The 23,228-nt window shown below is 44.2% G+C and overlaps 1 protein-coding gene across 1 annotated transcript in view; it reads left to right on the forward strand.

Annotated features, from left to right (window-relative positions):
• The window catches only part of LOC126234906 (voltage-dependent T-type calcium channel subunit alpha-1G), a 790,867-nt gene that overhangs the window by 546,018 nt on the left and 221,621 nt on the right, over positions 1-23,228 (forward strand). Inside the window, exon 17 of the mRNA XM_049943646.1 lies at positions 13,340-13,498. Within this exon, the coding sequence (XP_049799603.1) occupies positions 13,340-13,498 (159 nt within the window). The remainder of the gene's footprint in view (positions 1-13,339; positions 13,499-23,228) is intronic.

The raw sequence follows: 23,228 nt of genomic DNA on the forward strand, positions 1-23,228 counted from the left end.
AACTTGGGGCTCGTAGGCTTGTCTGCTCTGTAAAGTAGGATAGATGGTGAACTGAGGCACCTCTGCCGAAAGAGCGCAATGCTGGTGCACCCATAAGTGTTTCGGAGCACGATGTTCATCGTAGATTGTTGAACACGGAGCTGGCAACAGACCACCCCTGTGTGTTCACATGATGACCCAATGTCATTGTCAGTTACGATTACAGTGGGAAAGTACCATCGAGATTCGACCGTCGATCAATGGAAACGTGTCGGCTCTTCACTTGAATCACATTTTTCCTACACTAGGACGATGGTCATCTCCACAGAAGCGGTGAATGGCGCCTCGAAAGGTGCAGCGCGCCGCGGACACAGGCTGGCTGGAACAGTATTATACTATGGGAGACATTCTTGTGCATGTATGGGTTCTGTGGTAGTAATCGAAGACACGCTGACAGCTGCGAACCACCTGCATTCCTTCATGCTTCATGTCCTCCCCGACGGCACTGTCATCTTTCAGCAGTATAATTGTCCGTGTCTAGGAGTCAGAACCGTGCTACTGTGGTTTGAGCAGCATTATAGTGAACTCCCGTTGATGTCTCGGGGACCAAATTCGCCTGATGTAAATCCTATGGAACCCACCTGGGTCGCTATCGGGTGCCGTCAACACGTACGCAAATCAGCGGCCCATTGTTTACTCGAATTATATGACCTCTTCGTAGAAATTTATTGTCACATACCTCCACAAACCTACGAACAAACTGTCGGATTCCTGACGCACATTCATTGATGTAATTCGTTCCAAAGACGGACAAACAAGCTATTAAGCAGGCTGTCATAATGATTTGGCTAATCAGTGTAAGGTTGAGTTCAGTATTTTGTGGATACAGGATCATTGTAATAATTTGCATCTGCTTTAGTATGATCGATTTTTAGTGTTCGTTCTGAACAACGGAGAGATTCATATCGACTGGAGAGCTAGTTACTGTCAGTTTTAACTTTAGTGAAATAAAGTACGTATTTTTTTTTGTGTGTAAATGCAAGTACATAATGCTGTAAAATGAGTTCAGATGCTTGCTCGCTTGGCATATTCTTATGCGCAGTAAGGGGACCACAACTTAGGCACAAAAACGGCACCCATACCACCTCTGCTCGAAATTTAGTGCAGACGTCAATTCGAGATGCTTTTAATACTTTCCACAATGAAACATCGTCTCAAAATATGGTGGAAAACCCAAGGAGATTCTGGTCGTATGTAAAGTACACCAGTGGAAAAAAAAACAGTCAATACCGTCACTGCGCGATAGCGATGGGAATGCTTCCGATAATGGTGCCACTAAATCGCAGTTACTAAAAACAGTTTTCCGTAATTCCCTCACGAAAGAAGACGACGTAAATATTCCAGAATTCGAAACCAGAACAGCTGGTACCATGAGTGACATAAAAGTAGATATCTTAGGTGTTGCGAAACAAATCACTTAAGAAAAGGAAGTCTTCCGGTCCAGATGGTATACCAATCATGTTCCTTTCAGAGTATGCAGACACAATAGCGCCTTTCTTATCAATTATATACAACCGCTCACTTGACGATAGGTCTGTTCCTAAAGACTGGAAAGTAGCAAAGGTCACGCCAATATTCAAGAAAGGAAATAGGAGTAATCAATTGAATTACAGACCCATATCGCAGACCTCAATTTGCAGTAGGATTTTGGAGCATATACTGTACTCGAACATTATGAATCACCTTGAAGAAAATGACTTATTGATACATAACCAACACGGATTCAGAAAATATCGTTCTTGTGCAACACGGCTAGCTCTTTATGCCCATGAAGTAATGAATGCTGTTGACATGGGATCTCAGATCCCTTCCATATTCCTAGATTTCCAGAAAGCTTTTGACACCGTTCCTCACAAACGACCATTAATCAAATTGCGTGCATATGGAGTATCGTCTCAGGTGTGTGACTGAATTTGTGATTTCCTCTCAGAGAAGTTGCAGTTCGTAGTGACAGACGGTAAATCATCGAGTAGAACAAAAGTGATATCTGGCGTTCCGCATGGTAGTGACATAGGCCCTCAGCTGTTTCTGATTTAGATAAATGATCTAGGTGATAATCTGAGCAGCCCCTTAGACTGTTTGTAGATGACGCTGTAATTTACCGTCTAGTAAAATCATCACACGATCAATTCCAATTACAAAATGATCTAGAGAGAACTTCTGTATGGTGAGAAAAGTGGCAATTGGCACTAAACAAAGAAAAGTGTGAAGTCATCCACATGGGTACTACACTACGGATCATTAAAATTGCTACACCAAGAAGAAATGCAGATGATAAACGGGCATTCATTGGACAAATATATTATACTAGAACTGACATGTGATTACATTTTCAAGCAATTTGGGTGCATAGACCCTGAGAAATCAGTACCCAGAACAACCACCTCTGGCCGTAATAACGGCCTTGATACGCCAGGGCATTGGATCAAACAGAGCTTGGGTGGCGTGTACAGGTACAGCTGCCCATGCAGCTTCAACACGATACCACAGTTCATCAAGAGTAGTGACTGGCGTATTGTGACGAGCCAGTTGCTCGGCCACCATTGACCAGACGTTTTCAATTGGTGAGAGATCTGGAGAATGTGCTGGCCAGGGCAACAGTCTAACATTTTCTGCATCCAGAAAGACCCGTACAGGACCTGCATCATGCGGTCGCGCATTATCCTGCTGAAATGTAGGCTTTCGCAGGGATCAAATGAAGAGTAGAGCCACGAGTCGTAACACATCTGAAATTTAACGTCCACTGTTCAAAGTGTCATCAATGCGAACTAGAGGTGACCGACACGTGTAACCAATGGCACCCCGTACCATCAGGCCGGTTTATACGGCAGTATGGCGATGACGAATACACGCTTCCAGTGTGCGTTCACCGCGATGTCGCCTAACACGGATGCGACCATCATGATGCTGTAAACAGAACCTGGATTCATCCGAAAAAATGACGTTTTGCCATTCGTGCACCCAGGTTCGTCGTTGAGTACACCATCGCAGGCGCTCCTGTCTGTGATGCAGCGTCAAGGGTAACAGCAGCCATGGTCTCCGAGCTGATAGTCCATGCTGCTGCAAACGTCGTCGAACTGTTCGTACAGATGATTGTTGTCTTGCAAACGTCCCCATCTGTTGACTCAGGGATCGAGATATGGCTGCACAATCCGTTACAGCCATGCGGATAAGATGCCTGTCATCTCGACTGCTAGTGATACGAGGTCGTTGGGATCCAGCACGGCGTTCCGTATTACCCTCCTGAACCCACCGATTCCATATTCTCCTAACAGTCATCGGACCTCGACCAACGCGAGCAGCAATGTCGCTTTACGATTAACCGCTTCCAGTCATCTCGGAATGGATAAATACAGGTTCTGTATGGATTTCAAGGGAGTCTTACAGCATTGTTCCTGCAAAATAGTGGGAAGTTCGGTAACACTGAGAGAGGTGGAGGCGATCAGGCACCCTTTTTTCCAACGTAGACCACAAAGGCTCAATCATCTATAACATCGTGATGCGATAACTGCGGTGGCCAGGAGAGGTGTAACAGTTCATCCTCGCAGTAATGTGACCCAGCAGAGTAACAAAACGGCCCACGGAATAGCATAATATCGTTATCCATATCGTACCGAATCCTCGTCATCTTCCATTCTTGGGATATTAACTCGGCCAGAAGTTGCAAACAGTGTGAAACAGGATACATCGGACCAAATGACTTTCTTCCATTGCACCATAGTCCAAATTTTATGGCTTCAGCAGCACGTTTATGTTATAGGAATTTGCATCACTGATGAGTGGTTTTGGAATTCCAGCTCACGCTGAAATTTCCAGCTTCTGGGAGTTTTCTTTTTTGTCAGTGTTTTCAATACATAGCAATATAAGTGCCAGTTTTGAGTGACACACAAAAATGGCAATTAAACTGCTATACATTGAAAACGGTAAAAATAAAAGAAAAACTGCAAACTTTCAACCAATTCGTCACCCGAGAGAAAGCTGTTTGGCTTAGAAATAAAGAATTAGACGCTGATCTGCCACCCGCTGAAGACGCCTTGTAATTAAGGCGAAACGCGTCTGTATGCACAAGATAAATAAAAAAGTCTAACGAGCAACAGTGCAAAAGGCTTTTTTCTTTTGAGTTACTGTTACTTAAATTACTTAACACCCTTCCAGTATGACTGACAATGATATAATCCTGTACTCATTACTACGAGGACATGTTCAAATGTGTGTGAAATCATACGGGACTTAACTGCTAAGGTCATCAGTCCCTAAGCTTACACACTACTTAACCTAAATTTTCCTAAGGACAAACACACACACCCATGCCCGAGGGAGAACTCGAACCTCCGCCGGGACCAGCCGCACAGTCCATGACTGCAGCGCCTCGGACCGCTCAGCTAATCCCGCGCGGCTACGAGGGCATTTCGAAAAGTAAGTTACACATTATTATGGCAGGCCAAGTAACTTTTATCGAATGCTGCATTACACTTCTTACTTGATATCCGATATCAGAACTGGGACGAACCCAACTTTGGTCACAGAACGCTTGCATCTATACGGATGGCTCTAAAAGTGAGGATGGTGCGAGGTACGCCTTCTTCTGCCTCTCTAGAGGCACCTACCAAATGTTTGTATTTTCGCCTGGGGCGTCGATCTACACAGCGGAGTTACGGGCATCTGTGAGACAATTTATTACGGCACACAAACGTACCAGCTCGAACTAATCATCACGGACTCCCAAAGCGTGTTGCAGAAATTACAATATTTAGCGTTGATAAACGGACTATCAGATATGTCTTGGATTTTTTTGGAAGCTATAGCAGAGGCGCAGACATTGGGCATTGACATAATAAAATGAAACACCTACAGCCGTCGTTTTGAGATAATTTTATGATTGAGTTGCTAGTTGATTTTACAGTATTCTACGGAAGCCAGTTCATAGATGACATCTTGGGTTGTTCGACGTTCTGCCGGATATCAACGTCGTACTTGCACGATATTTCGGTAACGTAGCTCGTTACTTTCATCAGGTGCGACCTGAGACTGCTCCGCGAGTGGACTTGGTCCAGTATTTATGCCTGTGGCCTTCCCCCTTCATCAGGCGCTCCCTTTGCGGTCCGCGCCCGCTCGCTGTGATCTTCGGGAGCATTGCTGTTCCCTTTTCCGTTTTGCTGTTCCCGGTCACTTTTATCTCTATTGACTCCCAAAATCTGGGCATCTGTGCTAGAAACTTGGTTTCTTCATAATTCATGGCATGACCTAGCTCTAGACAGTGTTCAGCAACGGCTGATTTTGTTGCCTGTCTTAATCGGGTGTGCCTCTGATGTTCCTTGCACGTGATATCTACTGTTCTTGTCGCCTGGCCAATGTAGGACATGCCACAGTGACCGATAATCTCATGAACCGTGACACGGGGTACCAGCTAAGTAGAGCTGTCGTCGGTGGCTCAGATGGATAGAGTGTCTGCCATGTAAGCAGGAGATCCCGGGTTCGAGTCCCGGTCGGGGCACACATTTTCAGCTGTCCCCATCGAGGTATATCAACGACACCTGTCGGCATCTGAGGGTTTCAGTCAGTTATCATTTATTCTAGAGAAGCTGCACGGTCATCAATGGTAGCTTTTCTTTCGAGAACAATACCTATCTTCATATATAGTTAAATGGCTACCCGACCACAGGTTGCGCGAAATCTTAGGGGAATCGTCACCTTAGTGGGCGCGAGTAATAAGTGGATGGGAAAATATCTATTAGGAACATCACGTATGTGATTGTGGACAGTTGGGAGTGTGGATCTCACGGGAAGCGTGCAAGGGATAAGTCCCTGCAGTCGCGATATTCATCTGTGTCGTCGGTGGCTCAGATGGACTGCCGGCACGGTAGCTCAGCGTGTTCGGTCAGAGAGTTAGCTGCCCTCTGTAATAAAAAAACTGAGTGAATGGATCAACGACGACCTGAAACGGATGTCTAGCAACACCCGCTACGAGCAGATACAACGAACGAAAACGAACAAAATGAGAATATATATATATATATATATATATATATATATATATATATATATATATATATATATATGTGTGTGTGTGTGTGTGTGTGTGTGTGTGTGTGTGTTGTTGTTGTTGTTGTGGTCTTCAGTCCTGAGACTGGTTTGATGCAGCTCTCCATGCTACTCTACCCTGTGCAAGCTTCTTCATCTCCCAGTACCTACTACAACCTACATCCTTCTGAATCTGTTTAGTGTATTCATCTCCTGGTCTCCCTCTACGATTTTTACCCTCCACGTTGTCCTCCAATACTAAGTTGGCGATTCCTTGATGCCTCACAATGTGTCCTACCAAGCGATCCCTTCTTCTAGTCAAGTTGTGCCACACACTCCTCTTCTCCCCAATCCTATTCAGTACATCCTCATTAGTTATGTGATCTACCCATCTAATCTTCAGCATTCTTCTGTAGCACCACATTTCGAAAGCTTCTATTCTCTTCTTGTCCAAACTGGTTATCGTCCATGTTTCACTTCCATACATGGCTACACTCCATACAAATACTTTCAGAAACGACTTCCTGACACTTAAATCTATACTCGATGTTAACAAATTTCTCTTCTTCAGAAACGATTTCCTTGCCATTGCCAGTCTACATTTTATACCCTCTCTACTTCGACCATCATCAGTTATTTTACTCCCTAAATAGCAAAACTCCTTTACTACTTTAAGTGTCTCATTTCCTAATCTAATCCCCTCAGCATCACCCGATTTAATTTGACTACATTCCATTATCCTCGTTTTGCTTTTGTTGATGTTCATCTTATATCCTCCTTTTAAGACACTGTCCATTCCGTTCAACTGCTCTTCCAAGTCCTTTGCTGTCTCTGACAGAATTACAATGTCATCGGCGTACCTCAAAGTTTTTACTTCTTCTCCATGTATTTTAATACCTACTCCGAATTTTTCATTTGTTTCCGTTACTGCATGCTCAATATACAGATTGAATAACATCGGGGAGAGGCTACAACCCTGTCTCACTCCCTTCCCAACCACTGCTTCCCTTTCATGCCCCTCAACTCTAATAACTGCCATCTGGTTTCTGTACAAATTGTAAATAGCCTTTCGCTCCTTGTATTTTACCCCTGCCACCTTCAGAATTTGAAAGAGAGTATTCCAGTTAACGTTGTCAAAAGCTTTCTCTAAGTCTACAAATGCTAGAAATGTAGGTTTGCCTTTTCTTAATCTTTCTTCTAAGATAAGTCGTAAGGTTAGTATTGCCTCACGTGTTCCAACATTTCTACGGAATCCAAACTGATCTTCCCCGACGTCCGCTTCTACCAGTTTTTCCATTCGTCTGTAAAGAATTCGCGTTAGTATTTTGCAGCTGTGACTTATTAAACTGATAGTTCGGTAATTTTCACATCTGTCAACACCTGCTTTCTTTTGGATTGGAATTATTATATTCTTCTTGAAGTCTGTGGGTATTTCGCCTGTCTCATACATCTTGCTTACCAGATGGTAGAGTTTTGTCATGACTGGCTCTCCCAAGGCCATCAGTAGTTCTAATGGAATGTTGTCTACTCCCGGGGCCTTGTTTCGACTCAGGTCTTTCAGTGCTCTGTCAAACTCTTCACGCAGTATCTTATCTCCCATTTCATCTTCATCTACATCCTCTTCCATTTCCATAATATTGTCCTCAAGTACATCGCCCTTGTATAAACCCTCTATATATTCCTTCCACCTTTCTGCCTTCCCTTCTTTGCTTAGAACTGGGTTGCCATCTGAGCTCTTGATATTCATACAAGTGGTTCTCTTCTCTCCAAAGGTCTCTTTAATTTTCCTGTAAGCAGTATCTATCTTACCCCTAGTGAGACAAGCCTCTGCATCCTTACATTTGTCCTCTAGCCATCCCTGCTTAGCCATTTTGCACTTCCTGTCGATCTCATTTTTGAGACGTTTGTATTCCTTCTTGCCTGCTTCATATATATATATATATATGGATAGAGTATCTGACATGTAAGTATGAGATCCCGGGTTTGAGTCCCGGTCGGGGCACACATTTTCAGTTGTCCCCATCGAGGTATATCAGCTGTCGGCAGCTGAGGGTTTCAATCAATTATCATTCAAATAACGTAGGCAATTATGGCTTATTGTGGTGTCTCCCACAGCCATTGCTTCATATGTACTTGTGGAGCACTTACTTCTCCACAATTTATGTCCGGAAATTCTTACACCCGCAACGAAACTTTTGTTGAGATGGCTTATTGAGACCTGGTGGTCAAGGAAGGCAGGATTCGGTTACGATTGTGGACGGGGCCGTAATCAGTTTCAATTGGTTGGCTTTTCTTTTAATCACACACAATTTATTTAAAATCAACAACAAATTAAAATAATGGCAATAATTTAAGAATTGTTTCACGGCTGAAGGCCTTAATGGCAATAAGTTAAGAATTGATTAAACTTGCTTTAACTTACAATTACTGTTATTAAAATACAAAAGACAAGGGACCAAGGTCTTAAAGCTCGCTGCAAAATACAATTGCCAAATTAAAATTTTAAGACAAGTAACGACACTCACAGTTGAAGGCCTTGATGATAAAAAATTAAGAATAGTTTCACGGCTGAAGGCCTTAATGGCAATAAATTAAGAATTGTATAACTTGTTGCAACTTACAAACTACAGTTATTAAAATACTGAAAACAAATCACCTAGGTCTTAAAGGTTAACTGCTAAAATACAGTTGCCACATTAGAATTTTAAGACAAGTAGCGACAGTCACGGCTGAAGGCCCTCAACGCCAAGAATGGCAATTATTTTAAAAAAATTAACAAACATACTGTCAAACAGCAAGGCAATAGCAAAAGCTAATTTAAAAGACAGGCAACTGATCACCAAACAGGTGAGACAAAATGATAGTAAACTTGGTAGCACAACCGTTTAAACGTGCTGTAACGCCAGGAATGGCAATTATATTTAAAAAAATTTAGAAACATACAATAAAACAGCAAATATAATAACAAGTTTAATTCAAAAGGACAAGCAACTGGTAGCTTGGTAATACAATAATAAAATAATAACACAATAATAAAACAAGGGCTAGTCACAGACGGTGTTCCAGGAATCGACCTCTGAGTAGGTCAGGCCAAAAACACTTTCGCGAGCGATGAGAAATGCAGCGAAGAGTTGCATCCACTTCACAAGATGGTAACTGAGACTAGTGGCAGTCTAACGAATGACTAATGATAACGTGCTGAAGCTACCTAACGTCCGATAACCAATGCACCACACCAAAGCCGGAACCGGCTGTCAGCACTACGTCCTCAGAATGCTGTGTTTGTGGCCGAAGGTTCTAGGCGCTACAGTCTGCCTCGGGCATGGATGTGTGTGATGTCCTTAGGTTAGTTAGGTTTAAGTAGTTCTAAGTTCTAGGGGACTGATGTCCTCAGAAGTCAAGTCCCATTTTGCTCAGAGCCATTTGAACCAACGCTGTGTTTAGAGCGTCCGAAAGGAGAAAGGAACCACTACTACCAGAGTAGAAGAAACACCAACCGACCTACAAATCAAGGAAACTGTCAAAACAACACGCCTTACCGGACAGCAGCGGCAAGGCGAGGAAACGTACTCTGCCGTTACATACACTAACCTCCAGGGCAGGTCACTGGGGCGTTAGCGGCCACCAGGCAGGAAACATACCGCTGGTTGAACTTAACAAATAGTAACACATGGAATGCAGCAATTAGGAACAATAAGTCGAGGAAATCTATTTAGATCCGCCTTCCCCAAGCACTCCACTCGCTGCTCTTCGTCTCGGCGACACTGCGAGCAGCAACACGAACCCATCTCACTGGAGAATCGCGAGATCTACAACGGTTGAGGTTTCACTGCTAGAATTAAAATCCACTGAACTTAAAGCTTGTTGGATCCGGTTGACGACTAGGTCGTGTACCCTCGCGACCACAGCCATTCCATCTGGCAGCGCATGCGTGCCGCCAGTGGTCCCGGCATGGTCCCGCACTGCCCTCTTGGCTCCTCCGGAGTCCCCAACCGTACTGCTCACTCACACGGCCCGGAAGAACAACGACGTCACCCCAGAGATTGTCTGTAATATAACATACAGTCACCATTAATCACGGGATAGATAAGGATGGTTCTCGGGTAGGACAAACTTTATTGTCTGTAATATAACATACAGTCACCATTGATTTTTATTTTACAATTTCCATTACCAACTTTAGCCCATATAAACAGATACTAATCGGCGTTTAGTTTCTTCTTCCTTCTAGTACTCAACACAAATGGCATACTGGGAACAGCCAGAGTGACCCAGAGGGCATCCCAGAGTGCCCCAGAGGGCATCCCAGAGTGCCCCAGAGGGCTAAAACACCAAAAAGAATCGCTTCTCGGCTTTTGGCAAGATCAATGTGTAGGGTTATGTATTAATCATTATTACTATATATATATTCCATTGAGGTTATAAACATATCACCCTACACAGAATGCTGCGCCGCCAGCGACGACGGTAACCACGTCGCAGAACCGTGGCGGGCGTTCAAATCCGCGCAACACGCTCTCTAGTATTACTAGGAGCGTGTTGCTGGAAAACTCACTTCCGGTCACTTGCGCAACCGTCTGATAACGTGCGCTGGCGCAGACCGGACGTTGACGTCATGATAAGGGCCGCTGCCGGCTGCAGCTGCGCCGCCGCACGTGCCACTGTCATTACCTCCCTTTCCTGTTCCAGTCGCGTATGGTTCGCGGGAAGAACGACTGTCTGAAAGCCTCCGTGCGCGGTCTAATCTCTCTAATTTTACATTCGTGATCTCCTCGGGAGGTATAAGTAGGGGGAAGCAATATATTCGATACCTCATCCAGAAACGCACCCTCTCGAAACCTGGCGAGCAAGCTACTCCGCGATGCAGAGCGCCTCTCTTGCAGAGTCTGCCACTTGAGTTTATTAAACATCTCCGTAACGCTATCACGGTTACCAAATAACCCTGTGACGAAACGCGCCGCTCTTCTTTGGATCTTCTCTATCTCCTCCGTCAACCCGATCTGGTACGGATCCCACACTGATGAGCAATACTCAAGTATACGTCGAACGAGTGTTTTGTAAGCCACCTCCTTTGTTGATGGACTACATTTTCTAAGCACTCTCCCAATGAATCTCAACCCGGTACCCGCCTTACCAACAATTAATTTTATATGATCATTCCACTTCAAATCGTTCCGCACGCATACTCCCAGATATTTTACAGAAGTAACTGCTACCTGTGTTTGTTCCGCTATCATATAATCATACAATAAAGGATCCTTCTTTCTATGTATTCGCAATACATTACATTTGTCTATGTTAAGGGACAGTTGCCACTCCCTGCACCAAGTGCCTATCCGCTGCAGATCTTCCTGCATTTCACTACAATTTTCTAATGCTGCGACTTCTCTGTATACTACAGCATCATCCGCGAAAAGCCGCATGGAACTTCCGACACTATCTACTAGGTCATTTATATACGAGGCCTGTTCAGAAAGTAAGCTCCGATTGATTGCCAAATTGAAACCACAGTGAACATCAGAAATGTTTTACTTGTAACAATTAGCTACACCTTTCAACTACTTCTCTACGTAGTCGCCGTTCTGACTTAGACGTTTGTCATAGCGTTGTACCAACTTTTCAATAGCCTCATCATAGAAGGCAGCCGCCAGTGCTTTCCGCCAATTCTCCACGCTGGCCTACACCTCGTTGTCTGTGTCAAAATGTTGTCGTCAAAGACAGCGGTTCATGTGACCAGAGATGAAACTCAGGGGGAGACAATTGCGGACTGTATTGTGGGTAATCTAACATTTCCATTTGCAAACGATGCAGGAGCATGTTCATTGCCCCTGCAGAATGCGGCTGAGAATTGTCTTGAAGACGAAACAGCACGACAGTTATGTAATGTTAGCTGCATAGCTTCAGGCGAAATTTCTCACCAGGCCCTCGTACTTGGCGGCAGACACTATTTTCTAGACATCTTTACGCACTCACTGCGAGCTCAGAAATGAGAAGAGCGACGTGATGCTAACTGGGGTTATACTAGAGACACTACCCAACACAACTGTGCAAAGCTTTATCGGATTTTCATAGTCGTTTCCATTTCGCGACCGATCGGAGCTTACTTTCTGAACGCCCCTCGTATATTGTGAAAAGCAATGGTCCCATAACACTCCCCTGTGGCACGCCAGAGGTTACTTTAACGTCTGTAGACGTTTCTCCATTGATAACAACATGCTGTGTTCTGTTTGCTAAAAACTCTTCAATCCAGCCACACAGCTGGTCTGATATTCCATAGGCTCTTACTTTGTTTATCAGGCGACAGTGCGGAACTGTATCGAACGCCTTCCGGAAGTCAAGAAAAATAGCATCTACCTGAGAGCCTGTATCTAACATTTTCTGGGTCTCATGAACAAATAAAGCGAGTTGGGTCTCACACGATCGCTGTTTCCGGAATCCATGTTGATTCGTACATAGTAGATTCTGGGTTTCCAAAAACGACATGATACTCGAGCAAAAAACATGTTCTAAAACTCTACAACAGATCGACGTCAGAGATATAGGTCTATAGTTTTGCGCATCTGCTCGACGACCCTTCTTGAAGACTGGGACTACCTGTGCTCTTTTCCAATCATTTGGAATCCTCCGTTCCTCTAGAGACTTGCGGTACACGGCTGTTAGAAGGGGGGGCAAGTTCTTTCGCGTACTCTGTGTAGAATCGAATTGGTATCCCGTCAAGTCCAGTGGACTTTCCTCTGTTGAGTGATTCCAGTTGCTTTTATATTCCTTGGACACTCGTATATTGGCTGTGGTGTATCACAGTTGCCTCGGCGCCGGTTTTGGATAGCGCTATTTTGTCAGGCACGGTATACTTTAAACACGGTGGCACGCGAACATTTTACAGACTTAGCCGTTTCGGAAATGCTTCCACCCTTGGCCCGAAAGCCAACGATCAGACCCTTTTGGGCGTCAGATAAATAGCTCCGTTTCCGCATTACGACAACGACTACACTGTTTTCCACGTCTCCCCGACACGTTTTATATAGCTTCCACTCCAAGTGTTCTCACCTGCCGTACGTGAGTGATTATTGCACGTTAACGTCGAGAATAGCCGGTGTTCACGTTAATGTGACTTTACTGTATATCATGGTAAGATAAGCTTTCTTTTATAATTCAGTATCGGTTCAACATAATATCGATTTTTACCAGTATACAATGTCATAAAAAGTTTTAAACTGTTCGGCGTGTAGACATGTACTTTGTTGTTGTTACGTTACCGACTGTGTTCCTTTGTGCGCAGCGCAACGAACGGCGGGAGCGCGAGCAGCGGGAGCTGGCCAAGCAGCAGCAGCTGAAGAACGAGCAGATGCACCGCGAGGCGCAGCTGGCCGCCTCCAGCTACGAGTGCTCACGCACCGACTCCAGCTCTGACACCACAGACTCCTACTTCGCCACGCAGGTCAGCCGCGCCGCCACTTTACTGGCAAAAGCTCCCTTTCGTTATTGTTCCTTTCTGAGGCGGTACCCTTTTATCTTTCACAAGCTGCGACATTGTCGCGAATAAAACAGTGGCCCGTATATAGAATAAATTTCCTTTAATTTACATGTATGGTCACAAACGTTTTGTTCACAGATTACCGGTTTCGGTCTATAATGACCATCTTCAGATCCGTGTTTTATAAAAACAGTGTCAGTAGTGCTACTGACAACATGACTCGTGCATGTTTGTTGCTGTTGTGGTCTTCAGTCCAGAGACTGGTTTGATGCAGCTCTCCGTGCTGCTCAATCCTGTGCAAGCTTCTTCATCATCCTTCTGAATCTGTTTAGTGTATTCATCTCCTGGTCTCCCTCTACGATTTTTACCCTCCACGTTGTCCTCCAATACTAAGTTGGCGATTCCTTGATGCCTCAGAATGTGTCCTACCAAGAGATCCCTTCTTCTAGTCAATTTGTGCCACAAATTTCTCTTCTCCCCAATTCTAATCAATACCTCCTCATTAGTTATGTGCTGTGTTGGCAGAAGAGCCAACACCGTATTGCTAGAGGAGGCCGAAATGCACGCGTTTAATTACACGCAGACTGGCGTGAGGTCTGGAACAGGTCAGAGAAATGAGAACTTAGAAAAACGGACGCAGTTGCTGTAATACTTAACTTTAATCCATAATTGGAGTACATCGCTCTTGACTGTACATTAATATGCTCAATATAAACTGGTAATGGCGCCTTGCTAGGTCGTAGCAAATGACGTATCTGAAGGCTATGCTAACTATCGTCTCGGCAAATGAGAGCGTATTTGTCAGTGTAGCATCGCTAGCAAAGTCGGCTGTACAACTGGGGCGAGTGCCAGGACGTCTCTCTAGACCTGCCGTGTGGTGGCGCTCGGTCTGCAATCACTGACAGTGGCGACACGCGGGTCCGACGTATACTACCGGACCGCGGCCGATTTAAAGGCTACCACCTAGCAAGTGTGGTGTCTGGCGATGGCACCACATTATGTGATCTACCCATCTAATCTTCAGCATCCTTCTGTAGCACCACATTTCGAAAGCTTCTATTCTCTTCTTGTCTAAACTCGTGCATATGCTGTTATTTATATATATTCGACGATGGTGGTGCTGATTTTGCATTTAACATTTGACGATGCCACTGTGGCTGCAGCACATTAGGATACTGTTTTTTACAAAACAGTATCTGGTTCGTCGCCTTCTGTACACTGATGAGCCAAAACATTGTGACCACCTGCTTAAACGCACATTGGTCCACCTCTGGAACGCAATTCAGCGGTCATTCTGCGTGCCGTGGATTCGATATGTACTTGCTAGCTTTCCAAAGATTTGTAGCACCAGATGCCTACGCACAGGGCACACACTTCCCGTAATTTACGGGCGGCTGATTCGTGGGCGCCGAGCTAACGCCCGATAACGTCCCAGTTGGGTTTCATCGGATTCAGACAAGCCGAATTTAATGGCCATGAAATTAACGTGAGTCCACTGTCACACTCCTAAAACCATTGCAGCACGTTTCTGGCTTTGTGGCACTGACATCTTTTTGGAAGGTGCTGCCGCTATTGAGGAAGACATAAATCGTAAGGAGTTACAGGTGGTCCCTAATAACGTTCACGTAATCCACTGGTGTCATGGTGCCTCCTGCTAGTAACACAGGTCTCGTGGATGCCCAGATGAATTCCCCACTACTCCCATCGGCCTGAGTCCGTGGCGCGTTGCATGTTAGAGGGGCCGTTCGCCTGGATGACGGCGCATCTGGACACAACCATTGGCCTGGTTTAAAATAAACGGGGTTCATCCGACCAGGCGACACGGTTTCATTGATCCGCGGTCCAATCACGATGATTCCGTGCTCACTGTAATCGTAACTGACGATGTTGTTGGGGCAACATGGGAACACGTAGGGTTCCTCTGCTGAGGAACACCATGTTCAACACCGTGAGTTCAGCGGTGTGCTCCGAAACACTTTTGCCTGCGTCAGCACTGTGGTCTGTCGTCAGATCTGCCGCAGACCGCCGCCTATCCTGCCTCAGAGAGCGGACAATCCTTCGATCTCTACGTTCTGTGGCGATGTATGGACGTTTAACTTCTTGCCGTCTACTTGTGGTTTCAGCATTCTTCTACCACTTTACATAGATGCTCATGACAGTAGCACTCGAGCAGAAGAACAGGTTCGCCCTCCGAGATACTCGCTCCCAGTCACGGGGGCACAGCAATCTGGCTTTTTGTCAAAGTCGCTTAGCCCATTTGCGCCACCTATAGTCGAATGATTCCCCATTCGTCTCTGCTCCGCTCACACAGGGTGTCCCAGGAGGAATGGTCAATATTCCGGGATATTACAGACACGGTCATTCGAAGCAAAAAAGTCTAGCAAACGTGAGCTCCAAAATGCACACCTCAAGAGCTATGAACACTTCTTCATCTTCAACCGCAATCTCTCTGCTTTACCCAGCTTGAGACGTGATAGCATGTACCAAAACAAGAAAAAACTGTCAGCTAACATGGGCTCCAAACTGCCCACCTTAAGACCTAAGAGCACTTGTCCATTTTCGATGCTATTAAACACATCTCTTCTACTGAATAAGTGTTTGTAGCTCTTAGCGTATGCATTTTAGAGCCCATGTTTAATAGACAGTCTTTCCTTGTTTTGGTCCATACAGCCTCCCACCTAAATGTGGAAAGCAAAGAGCTAGCAGTAAAAGACATATGTTTCACTGTATAGAAGACGGTGCTAATAGCTCTTAAGTTATGTATTTTAGACCCGTGTTTACTAGACTTTTTTGCTTTGAATGATCGTTCCTGAATCCTGCCTCGGGCATGGGTGTGTGTGATGTCCTTAGGATAGTTAGGTTTAAGTAGTTCTAAGTTCTAGGGGACTCATGACCTCAGAAGTTAAGTCCCACAGTGCTCAGAGCCATTTGAACCATTTTTTATCGTTGCTGTCATATCCCCGAATGTTGACCATTACTCTTGAGACACCCTGTATACTTCTGTTACCATGTCACGTGTCCTCAGCAAGCAACCTAGCGGTGGGCAGTGGTCATAATGTTTTGACTCATCGGTGTATGTCACTGCCATTTTATGGAGTAAGTTTGGTGGGGGATCACATTATGGGCCATTCAGAACGGATAAAACATCCTTTAAAATGCGCTCTGTTCTCAGTGGTTCCCAAATGACAGCCATCTGGGACTGTGAAGTAAGTAATTGGTACACGTGACACAGAATTAACAATTCTTTACTCGTTGTGCCAGGTGGTTATAACCGAAGTGCAGCTACTCACAGAGGTCTAATGTGGATGGTGATTATTGTATGGCAGTGAAACTTAGTACATACTCTAATGTATTAATGTGCAACCGATTTCCGCTGGAAAAAATTAGTTCCAGTTTTGGCCATCAGGTGCAAATCTGACTCTGCGAATGCAAAAAAGACGTACAAAAATGTTTCCATATGTAATCTTTTAGGAACGGGACGTGGGCAGCAAAAATCAAAGAAGTTGGGAAAAGCATAATGTTGATTGTGTTGCTATCGGCCGCTTACAGAGGTTGTTCAGTGTCAACACCGGACACGTCGACGAGATGCTGCGTCCGTAAAACGACATGATCAACAGTTGCTCGCAGCAGTTTCGGTGGATTCTGAGCAACGTGTTCCTGTATATTGACCTTCAGATCAGGCAGAAACCGAACGTGTCCCAGCTAAACGGGTTGCTTGAGATATCCCCAGAACCAAATGTCGCATAGATTGAGACCATGTTATCTTGCAGGCCATGTATCTGCAAAACCTCTGAAGTTAACACGTTCCTGGAAGGTTGCAATAAGATTTTTCATTGGACGAGCGACATGAGGAGTTGCCCCGTCTTGCATGAAAAAAGGTGCCCTCTTCCACAGCGGAAATCATATGTTGTACAAGGGGGTTCCGACAATGTGCAGACGTCACGGTACAGATAACAGGTCCTCTGGGTGTACTCTCTTCAAAGAAGACCTGATCGAGAGTAAAGTTGCTTGTGAATCCACACCACACAGTAGATACAGTGATAGCAGTTGCTCTTCGTGCACGACACGTGATTTAACAATACCTTAAATTAGACATTTCTGTGTGTTCACTGCATATTGTAGTGTAAAATACGCCTCGTCACTCCATAGAATATTGCCCAGCCACAGGTCATCAACTTCGAACCGTGCCAGAAACAGAAGTGCAAATTCAGAACGTCGCTGCAGGTCATGAGGTTTATTTTTCAGCACCATCTGTATCAGCCTAAAATAGATCGCAAAACTTCCCGTACTGTTCACCTTTGGGCGGACAATTCTTGTGACACTACACCAGCACTAGCTGTACACGGGGCACATGATGCATGGTCAGTGACAAGAACCTCGTCAATAAATTCCACCGAGATAGGACTCTTTCCTCTTCCAGGTACCACACCAAACACCCGTGTTTCCTATTTTTATTATGATCTTTTCAAGCCATTTAATGACATCGATCCTCTCCTCAGGCCTTTCAGTCGGTGATATTCTGTCGATGGAACATTGTATTTGCTGCCGTTGGCATAAAACGGTTTCACGAACAGCTCATTCTCTCTTTTCTCAATAGCCATACTCTTCACTCACGTTACGGCGTGAAAATGACAGCGTGGATGTGATAGCGTCAGATAAACTCTGTACAAAGCCAGCTTTGCATCTCCGTACATCCATATTTAAATTGGATGATGGTGGGACATCAGCTGATATAGTTTTTATTAAAAATGAAACTCCTCCATCAGTACTTAAGATTTCATATTCATTTGGCTATTAGTTTCGTCGTTGCGTCACCACCATCTTCAGACCCGTACACTTTGATGATATCATTTGTGTTTGGATGAGTATTAGAAGTCCGCCACACTGAATTCTGCTAAGACTAAAGTTATTGGTGATGTGACACATTGCTATAGAAACTGAAATAAAGTACCTGTCCTTTACTTCTAGTACTCACAAGGTAACCTCCCCATCGCACCCCCCTCAGATTTAGTTATAAGTTGGCAGAGTGGATAGGCCTTGAAAAACTGAACACAGATCAATCGAGAAAACAGGAAGAAGTTGTGTGGAACTATGAAAAAAATTAGCAAAATATACGAACTGAGTAGTCCACGTGCAACATATACAACTTTAAGGGTGACGTGCAGCCAGGAGTGCCGTGGTTTTGTGGTTAGCGTGAGTAGCTGCGGAATAAGAGGTCCACGGTTCAAGTATTCCCGCGGCTGAAAATTTTAATTTTTTGTTTTCAGACAATTATTATCTGTCCGTCTGTCCGTCCGATGCGATCACTTTTTTGGGAGTGATAATCACATCCACAAGAAAACCTAAATCGGGCGAGGTAGAAGAATCTTTTTACCCATTCGCCAAGCGTGCAAGTTAGGTGGGTCGACAACATATTACTGTCATGTGACGCACATGCCGTTAACAGTATCGTATAGAATATATCAGACGTGTTTTCCTGTGGAGGAATCGGTTGATCTATGACCTTGCGATGAAATGTTTTCAGTTCCCATTGGAGAGGCACGTCCTTTCGTCTACTAATCGCACGGTTTTGCGGTGCGGTCGCAAAACACAGAAACTAAACTTATTACAGTGAACAGAGACGTCAATGAACGAACGGACAGATCATAACTTTGCGAAAATAAAGGAAGTAAATTTTTCACTCGGGGGAGGAGTTGAACCGTGGACCTCTTATTCCGTAGCTACTCACGCTAACCACAAGACCACGGCGCTCCTGGCTGAATGTCACCCTTGAAGTTGCATATGTTGCACGTGGACTACTCAGTTCGTATATTTTGCTAATTTTTTTCATAGTTCCACACAACTTCTTCCTGTTTTCTCGATTGGTCTGTGTTCAGTTTTTCAAGGCCTATCCACTGTTCCAACTTATAGCTAAATCTGAGGGGGGTGCGATGGGGAAGTTCCCTTGTCAGCCACACAAAGTTGAAATGATCAAAGTGTACGGGCCTGAAGATGGCGTTGACGCAAAGTCGAAACTAGTACCCAAAAAAATATAAAATCTTAAGTAAAGCTGGAGGAGTTTCATTTTTAATAAAAGCTTTGCATCTGGTGGCCACAATTGGAACTAATTGTTTTTCCAGCGTAAATACGTTCGGCATTAACGTTTTAGCGTATTAATCAAGTTTCGCTGCATATGTTGCACGTGGACTACTCAGTTCGTATATTTTGCTAATTTTTTTCATAGTTCCACACAACTTCTTCCTGTTTTCTCGATTGGTCTGTGTTCAGTTTTTCAAGGCCTATCCACTGTTCCAACTTATAGCTAAATCTGAGGGGGGTGCGATGGGGAGGTTCCCTTGTCAGCCACACAAAGTTGAAATGATCAAAGTGTACGGGTCTGAAGATGGCGTTGACGCAAAGTCGAAACTAGTACCCAAAAAAATATAAAATCTTAAGTAAAGCTGGAGGAGTTTCATTTTTAATAAAAGCTTTGCATCTGGTGGCCACAATTGGAACTAATTGTTTTTCCAGCGTAAATACGTTCGGCATTAACGTTTTAGCGTATTAATCAAGTTTCGCTGCATATGTTGCACGTGGACTACTCAGTTCGTATATTTTGCTAATTTTTTTCATAGTTCCACACAACTTCTTCCTGTTTTCTCGATTGGTCTGTGTTCAGTTTTTCAAGGCCTATCCACTGTTCCAACTTATAGCTAAATCTGAGGGGGGTGCGATGGGGAGGTTCCCTTGTCAGCCACACAAAGTTGAAATGATCAAAGTGTACGGGCCTGAAGATGGCGTTGACGCAAAGTCGAAACTAGTACCCAAAAAAATATAAAATCTTAAGTAAAGCTGGAGGAGTTTCATTTTTAATAAAAGCTTTGCATCTGGTGGCCACAATTGGAACTAATTGTTTTTCCAGCGTAAATACGTTCGGCATTAACGTTTTAGCGTATTAATCAAGTTTCGCTGCCACATAAAACTACAGCCCACACTGGGCATCCGCGAGTAGCTGCAGTTTAACTACAACCACCCGGTATTACAACGGCAATCTCACTTTACAAGTCATGACATATAGCAAGCAGTAGATGCTTAAGAACAGATCGATTCCGCCCTCCTAGATTTCCAAAATACATTTCACACTGTCCTACATTGTCGTCTACTAACCAAGATACGATTATAGAGAGTAGGTCCGCAAATACACTGGTGTGGAAAACTGAAGGACGAAAGTAACTTTCGCATGACGCGTCACTGGCAAGTAACATAATTCTGTGAAGCTTGGACCATACATAGAAAGAGAACTGCTACAGTGTAGTACAGAAGCTAACTGAGGGAAACAAGCGATGAGATGGACAGACATAACACTTTTATTCAAAGACAAAAACGGCTCTGAGCACTATGGGACTTAAATTCTAAGGTCATCAGTCCCCTAGAACTTAGAACTATTTAAACCTAACTAACCTAAGGACATCACACACATCCATACCCGAGGCAGGATTCGAACCTGCGACCGTGGCGGTCGCGCGGTTCCAGACTGTAGCGCCTTTAACCTCTTGGCCACTCCGGCCGGCATTCAAAGACAAAACTACACTCAATTCACCAGAAGAGTCATGATAGTCCCCTGACCACTATAAAACACGGGACACAGTTTGTGTGATCACCATGAACGGCAGTGCATGCTCTGCAAACAGCTTCCGTGCTGACCACAAGGTTGGTAAAGAGCTCTTGTGGTAAGGGAGATTAGGGCGGGCGTAAAAGCATAACGTCGTTTCTCCTTCGCTCTATATGCGAATGGCACAGGGCACAAAACAGCTAATAGTGGTGCGAAACCCTGCACCACACTTTTTACAAGGGCTCGCAGAGTACATATGCAGATGTAGATGTAGCTGTAAGTATAGATGTAGAGTTTCAAAAATGTAACAAACGTCTTCGACTGATTTTGTCCTCTATGGACACATATGTTATTTTGCTAATCGATACAGGGATCTGGACGACATGTTAACAAATTTATTATTTAAAGTAGACTGTAGGAACGTAGCATCTGGATAGGACTGCGAAGTTTGTCTTTGACTACCGGCCTCAACACACTGAAGAAAAACAAATTATCAGAAGCCGAGTTAATCACCCTTTTTCCGGCCGTCATGCCCACAGCGACAGATGTTGTTGTCGGAGATTACTTAAGAGACGCCGAAAAGGCAGATCACTGGTGGAACTCGTTGTGCAGCGTAAACTTGCTGACAGATTAAACCCATTTCAGACCAGAATTCGAACCTGTATCCTCTCAAACTCTTTCAATAGTGACGTCCGAAAGGCTAAGAGGGAACCTAATCGACAATCGTCCACTCTCTTACCCGTTAGCTTGCCCGCCTGTTTGCCGGAGAGGCATTTGTTTCATAGTTTCTTATTTTCTCTGATTATTGTCTCATGCGTTTCAACGGATAGAGGGTGTTCTACATAACATGTTGTTTTTGTGCAACTTACAAAATAATAAATGGAAGGAATATTTATTTACATAGGTAAACGTAAGAAACGTTACTCTTTCTGCGTACTTATGCACATCATTTGTTTGGTTATTTTCCAGAGGTTTGCAGCAACGACTCATAATTATTGAATAAAACTGTTTTTGTGCTGTAGCTCATGCATTCCAACCAAGTGTGTACAAACAAGTTTAAATGAAATTTCTGTCAGTTTTATTTAGGGAGACAGAAACACTGAAAATTTTGGTGGTGGATGCAACGTGGGAGTACATAACTGGTTGTGTTCAGATGGATGTTCTATGTTGGTGGAATTTTCATGTAAGTGAGATTTTCAAACAAGTGCCCATTTTCCTGAGTGCGAAACTTAGCGCGCCTTCTAAACACATCACTTTTACATCTCGACGTAGGTTGTTAGATGGCGCACTAACTTTTGCGTTCAGAAAAACGGTCACTCGCTTGAACATCTCACTTAAATGAACATTCCGTCACTCTGATATCCATATGAATACATACAGTTATGTACAGCATGTTGCGTCCATCCGTAAAACTTTGAACATTTATAGTTTCATAACTAATATTGATAGAAATTTCATTTAAATTGATTTGTACACAGTTTGTTTAAACGCATCAGCTACTCGACAGAAAAATAATGTTCTATTAAAAATATTATAACTCGTTGCTACAACTGTCTGAAAAATAACTAAAACAACGTTCAAAACTCCACAGGAAGAGTAAAGTTTCTTGTGTCTATCTGTCTAAATAAATATTCCTTTCACTTATTATTCTGCAAGTTACAGAGAAAAACGCCTTATCTGAAACACCGTGTACGTGAAACTTCCTGGCAGATTAAAACTGTGTGCCCGACCGAGACTCGAACTCGGGACCTTTGCCTTTCGCGGGCAAGTGCTCTACCAACTGAGCTACCGAAGCACGACTCACAGCCGGTACTCACAGCTTTACTTCTGCCAGTACCTCGTCTCCTACCTTCCAAACTTTACAGAAGCTCTCCTGCGAACCTTGCAGAACTAGCACTCCTGAAAGAAAGGATACTGCGGAGACATGGCTTAGCCACAGCCTGGGGGATGTTTCCAGAATGAGATTTTCACTCTGCAGCGGAGTGGTCCCGAGTTCGAGTCTCGGTCGGGCACACAGTTTTAATCTGCCAGGAAGTTTCATATCAGCGCACACTCCGCTGCAGAGTGAAAATCTCATTCTGGAAACATCCCCCAGGCTGTGGC

This window comes from Schistocerca nitens, chromosome 2 (genome assembly GCF_023898315.1).
Source record: "Schistocerca nitens isolate TAMUIC-IGC-003100 chromosome 2, iqSchNite1.1, whole genome shotgun sequence".
Taxonomy (NCBI): domain Eukaryota; kingdom Metazoa; phylum Arthropoda; class Insecta; order Orthoptera; family Acrididae; genus Schistocerca; species Schistocerca nitens.